This window comes from Ylistrum balloti, unplaced genomic scaffold (genome assembly GCF_031769215.1).
Source record: "Ylistrum balloti isolate Yb309-2 unplaced genomic scaffold, AGI_CSIRO_Ybal_v1 Utg370026, whole genome shotgun sequence".
Lineage (NCBI taxonomy): Eukaryota > Metazoa > Mollusca > Bivalvia > Pectinida > Pectinidae > Ylistrum > Ylistrum balloti.
In genome coordinates this window covers 528,616-535,369 of record NW_026782091.1, presented here as the reverse complement: position 1 = coordinate 535,369, position 6,754 = coordinate 528,616, and the positions used below count along the sequence as shown (strand labels likewise).

General features: G+C 32.9%; 1 protein-coding gene across 1 annotated transcript; it reads right to left on the bottom strand.

Moving 5' to 3' along the window:
* Positions 1-689: 689 nt before the first annotated feature.
* LOC132548745 (diencephalon/mesencephalon homeobox protein 1-like) lies at positions 690-6,448 on the bottom strand. Its single transcript, XM_060212627.1, has 6 exons — positions 6,443-6,448; positions 3,743-3,929; positions 2,658-2,836; positions 1,956-2,151; positions 1,646-1,750; positions 690-1,042 (listed from the first exon to the last, which is right to left on the bottom strand). Exons 1-6 carry the CDS (start codon positions 6,446-6,448, stop codon positions 690-692), a joined length of 1,026 nt encoding a protein of 341 aa, XP_060068610.1.
* Between the last annotated feature and the right edge of the window lie 306 nt (positions 6,449-6,754).

The following is a 6,754-nucleotide window of genomic DNA, read 5'->3' as shown; positions in this document are numbered from 1 at the left end:
CTTGATCGACGACACCCACAACAACGATGTCGAGCAGGAGACCCTATACATTACCATGTCCTATCACAGAGCAAATATCTCTTACGAATGGTGAGTGTGAGATCAGTGAGTGGCTCCACAATGTACGTTATCATTGACTACTTTGAATTGCACATTTATTTCACAAGAAACAGTTTGTTAATTGATGTTATTGTGATATCAAAAAACAAACTATATCTTTATGTGATGTTTATCTATTATTTATTGATTCGTTCATCCTTGATTCTCCACAGATAAAACCAAATACATGATAATACGTAACAGTGCAAATATTAACCCAAAAAATACTTTTTTAGTCCTCAATTAAAATATTAAAACTGTGTCATAGAAAAACATGGTAAAAAGTATCATACAGAAATATGTATAAAAACCATCGAACGTTTCTCAAACGAAGCTTTATTTTTTTCTCAAGTTTTCCAGGGAAAGCAACCATACAATTTTTCGTCCGTATCTGACCTTTATTTTATAAAACTTTTCTGGCTTATCATGTCCAATTAGTCGTGAATATTTCGACATATTGAAAAGCATAATCATATTTTTGAATACTTTCTTTACATACATATACAATGTAGATATATCTAATCACAATATAAATTATTTCTTAATTTTGTAAATATTTCATGAATATTTCTACAATGAGGGACACGTTTTTATAAACTATCTATATATCCAATGGGGTGTGTATAGTGCTTGGACCTATACCGAAGGTTTTCCAAACTTGTATTCATAGAACTGTCTTTAACTGCAAATGGGACTAATCCACGGTCACACCTCATTGACGGTGGGGGTAACAAAGCAGGATGATTGAGGGAATAGCCAGGATTGAATCCAGGGTAACGTGACGTCATATTGAACATGTTTGCGGTTTGTTGTTGGAGTTGCATTTGCGCATGCTTGTGAAGAACTGCTCCAGACAACTGTTGATTCTGCCAATGAAAGACGCTGATGTTTGGGAGGATGTTACTGGACGGAAGATCCGTGGGTGGACGACAATATGGTATATCTGAAATAATACACATGTATTCCATTAAACTTTCAAGATACCAAACTTGCTTTTTTTGCGATATACCTAGTCACAAGTCAAAGTAAATGCTTTAGAAGAAAAACATAATTTCTTCTTAAGAAAAATGCGTATAAAGCAATTAATCGGAAAGATATTTTGTTGAATCTCCAGGAGTTTGTGGTACCAGTCTTCAGAACAAGAATTTGTTTCTAAGAGATGGTTTTACTTGTTGCTTGTTACTAACAATATAGTTGTGAATGAAGTTTAACTTTAATAAAAGAAGCTTCGCTCGAATTCTAACGAAAACAGAAATAATTTGAACATTTGATTTAAAATACAATCTATCATAACATTGTTTTTAAATGGAAGAGACTTAAATTTGCCTACTTTTAAAGAAAGTACAGTTGGTATTTAATCAACAATGCTTTTCTTTTCAGGTGTTGTAAAGATTGTTATTTTTATGATAGCGTCATGTTTATATATAAATATACGGAATTTTAGAGATAAAGCAAAGTTTTGAAAATAATAAAGAAGGGAACTAGTGAATAAATTGAAAAATACTGTTAGGAAGTCAATTGAAACAGATACAACTGAATTGATTACCTTGTTTATCAGGTAGATACTCAGGTGTGCTGTCATTTCTGTCGGAGTCGTCATTAGTTCTATTGTCGCTAGGGACATCAATTCCTCCCGAAGAATCATCTGGTTCTAGGAAAGAAAATATTCATACAAGTAGACATTATTTATATCCATACCGTAACGAAAACACACAAACAGCTAATTTAAGAGATGATGATGATGATGATGATGATGATGATGATGATGATGATGATGATGATGAGTAGCTGTTTGATTATGATTTTAATCCGTTCATTGTTTAAGTATATCAACAGATGTAGATATGTATATTTACCTGTCTTGGTTTTTCGTAAAGACGTCCCACTAGTGTTTTCAGTAATATTTATCTCCTCCTGTTTTTCAAGCTCTGCTGTTTCTTCCTTACTTCCGGTTCCGTTTGTTTTTGCAGTTAGTTTCACATCAGTCGGGTTTTTCCCTTTCGTTACTTTCTGCTTCTTTCGGAATTTAGCTCTTCGGTTCTTGAACCAGACCTTTACGAAATAATCATTTCAATATAATATCATGCTGACAGGGGTTATAGTGTGAGTTAAAGACTAATGTGGTGGTTTTATCAAAGCTGTCGGTCAAGGTGTCAAAGAACTCTCCAACTGACATGTCAATTTATTAATCAATCAAGGAATCCAAACAATGACAAGAAACATCCAATTAGACAGAGGGAATTGAGAACAAGAAATAGTAGAATTGGATAAAACTTGAAAACATTGATTGCATGAAGCGTCAAAGAATAGCCAGATCTTGTTTATGGATTCGCTCGTATTTAAAGCACCATCGTAAATGCAAGCACCTTGTGTATGGACAAAAGAAAATGAGAAAACTTTAAAAATTGAGTGATCAATTCATATCTTCCGACAAGGTATTTTATTTAAACATAATGACATAAATATTGGCCACGGACCTCGCCCTCCGTTCAATATTTTCTTTGTCGACATCACCGAGTATCGACCTTATAAAAATGTTATATTTGTATATTACATACCTGTATTCGTGCTTCTGGAAGGCTAGTCATCATTGCTAAACGTTCTCTCATAACTACATCTGGATAATGGGTTTTTGAGAATGTTTTCTCCAATGCAGCAAGCTGCTGATTCGTAAATGCGGTCCTGCTTCTTCTCTGTTTACGGTGTTGGCCGTACCTTGCCTCTAAAAGTATATCCGCTGTTGGAAGAAGAAGGAATGAAAATGATTATACATATTCCCAAGGAAAGACTCTATTAAAACGTTCTATTGACTTTAAAGTATTTTCAAAGTATTTCATAACGCATTTTTCAGAGTATGCATAAACCATCCAAAATTTATCAATATATTTCTTTAATCAGAAAATAAAACAAACGAATAAAATACTTCAAAACGAAATATGTTTCTTTTCCTAAGATTGATAAAATCCTATACGACAGGTTTGAGTTTTGTCACAAAAAGCTCGATAATTAGACTTTCAAACAATGAAAAACAACTGATTTCCAGGAAATGATGGTTGTGTACTATGGTATATGTTCCTATGAATGCTATAAAACTACAACCGTGCCGAGAATAAATTTGTCAATATATTTTACAATCTGTTTCGTCATCAGCATTGTGACGTCACAAATTCGATCGGTATATGCTTTTACGTCAGCCTGATTCAAATTCCCTATGTGATGATTCCTAGAGTGATACGTACTCGTATCTATAAGCATATTTATGTATAGCTGAGATTAAAACAGCGGAACTATCATACTATGCTATTTTGTCTTCCAAAAACACTTCCATTGTCACTATAATAAATGCTTAAAAGAACATCATATGACGTCATAGAGTTGGATGAAGTGCTATATTTTCCAAGAAAACACTTCCTGTATTTTAATCTCTTACATTATGCCGTAAATAAAAAAAATTAATTTGTCATGTTATAACTCTTGTAACCTATTTACTTCATGAAAATATGTAAATCTATTGATATATTTTTAATAAATAATGAAATGATACATATATAAGATTAATTAATAACTCTTTTAATCGATTGCATAGGAAACAGGTGTGTGTTTGTGTGCTAATTGTGATAATGTTATACATAGATAAACCTACCGGCAAGCTTTTCTGCCAGAGTGAATGCTTGAACAGATGACGGAAATCCAGAATTAAAAGAGGACGGAATATGACTGTGAAAGAATGATCCTCCAGGAAATGAAGGTGGTAGTGTACCTCCGAATCCAAATCCCGTGGGTGGGGGAGGCGGGTAGGTCGCACCGGATAGATTCTGCATCATCATTGTCTGAAACCAAAGCATAAATGTTTAAAATGATAAAAAATTAATGTAACTTTAGTAAGGAATATGTTATTATATTTCCATCGCTGTAATAAAAAAAATATTCGCACAAAAAAAAAGAAAGAAAAACTTCTTATAAGTAAAAAAATATATATATATATGTCGTTTTTCATAAAGACTCAATTAAGAATTTCTATGAAAATATTTTTTACAGTAAAAGATTATCAAAGTAATCCCTGAACACTCTAACAGCATATCTAAAATAATACACGCTTGCAGGGAAGTGTTGTTTTCTTCAGATAAGTTTCCATTATGATAACAAATGTCCACGTAGCAAATCCATAATGGTTTAACAAATTATGAGATATTGAAAAAAAATAATAAATTCTTCATCTTTTTCTCTAACAGATAATTCGAAGCATTTTGTAAGGCTAGAAATTGGATTATTTCAAATGATTTCTTATCACAGTTTTACCTTTATGAAACAGGTACGATCCAGCTATACACCTGTGTCCTGTTTGAAATAGACTGTTAATATGAGAGTGATTTTTTCCTGTTAATAGTACGAAAGGTTTGGCTTAATATTGGTCAATAAACAAAAGACGTGTTAGATAAACAGTAGATACCTTCTCTGACACCCTAGGGTCTCTTCATATTTACAATCAATTAGTACAATCACTTGATAGGATCAAAGAAACTGTGTTTGCCATCTCAAAAATCCTCCACGAGTAAACATAGTTAACCTTCAGAGGCGCTCAAAGGGGTTCTACAAGTGTATGAACAACGGCAATCATTGTTTGACTGAAATTAGTCATTATAATTATTTTATGCGTGTCAAAGTTGAAGTAAGAAAAAGATAAAATTGATAAATAAGTGAAAAATCTTCAATTAGGCCCATAGGCCGAAATGGAGCCAACTTTAAATACCCAATCGGGACCCCATGAAAACGAGAATCGGGATGTCATTATTTATAAGTTCATTTTGATCTGTACGGAGCTATTCATCAACACTCTCGAATCAATTCAGGTTTTAAATTTAACTTCTTAACGGGTATTTGGAACACTTAATCTGTTTAAAAAGCGGTTTTATTTCGTGAACATTGTAAATTTAAGACTAAATTCCAATAAACTGTTTGCTCGGACACCGATAGTGTAAAGAGTAGGTACGTGTTTAAGTAGCAGAGCCTTGATAAGTATGGGAATATGATCGCCATTTAAGTTTGGATCTAAAGTCAATTAAACGTGAGGCCATATACGGGAGATTAATATTTTGTTCTATAAATGTTATTTTTTCATTTCACAATTTCATTTAATTGAGATACATTCAAATTTAAGCATCAAGAAAGACAACAACCAAAGACATCTTACCACGTTGACAAAAGATAGAGTTAATATAAGACTTCCTATATACTAATGAGCACGTTAAAAAATAGTAGACGTTTAATTTATGTTTCCTCTTATTTTGAATAACTACAGTATTTTTAAATTAACTTTTCAAACAGATTATTCGAAGAGTCTTAGTAGGGGAGGAAACCGGATTATTTCGGGAAAGCCACTAAGGTAGACCAGGTGACATCACCGTTTTCAAGCTCGATCGAAGATTCGAACCCCAGTCGCTTTAGTGAAAGGAGAGTATGATTTTCATACATTTTTCATATTACACCATAAGCCTCATCACCACGACTACTACCAAATGCTGTATCCCCGGTATCAACAATCAGAAACATATCTACATGTAGTATAGCATCAAAATATATGGATAAATACCATACCATACCGTCAACACAGCAAGTGTTCAGATCTCCATTTACACATAAATTATAGCAGATTTTGTAGATAGCTAAGAATCGAAACTTCAAACTTCATAATTTGTAAAGCAACACAGGCGTTTTCATTAATAACCAAACCTGTTTATTAAACAGTACTTAAAGGTGTATTTATTCTATATACTGACTTGAAACCGCTTGCCAGAATATGACGTCAATTGCACTTGGACATTAAGTTTTAAGTAAATTGGTATTGTAAAGTTATAATTGAAAGCTGGTTCTAAATATCTTTTCCTAAGACGACACAGGTATTGGAATGATTTTGTTTTCTGGGAAAATATGAACTCAGTGGGAAAAGATACACTATATACTGACACGTAGTGATGGAATAATTCAGATATGCTACCGTATAAGTCAAACCATTAATATGGCAGCATCATACAGCTGTGTCAACCAGCTAGGAATGAAAGCAACAAGGTGCCTAATATTGAAAATCTACAGGACAAGTAAGGAAAAATTAAAGCCAGTCTTTACATGTCCTTTTTGTTATATTCCGGATTAATTTAAAAGAATGTGAAGAACGTTTGTATATTCTATATGTGTCTTTCTTTATTGGAGTTTAGATGCATGCGACAGACAAAAACACTTCTTATTTGTAAAACCTCAAACGATAATCAATCAAAATTGAAACCTGATACTGGTTAAAGGAATATAATAACGAACAACTATTCATTTTTTTAGGAAAAGAAAATACCTTCATGGCGACATAATCATAATTTCAAACTCAACTTCCATAAAACTAGGACAAAATATGAACAAAAGAAAGATTTACACGGAGACTCCTGAAAAAGTACAATAAGAATAAGACCAAGTGTTCCGGAAAAATAAGCTTCTTCTGCTTCATCGATGACATCTGATACGTAAGCCTTGGTCAATCCAAGTAAGTAATGGCACGCTCTCAAATGAAAACTAACGAGCATCAAATACGTCTATCTTCATGTCGCACAAAGCAAATTATGTTACAGTCAAACCTGAAGATATACGATTAATCCTTTTCAAATGATTT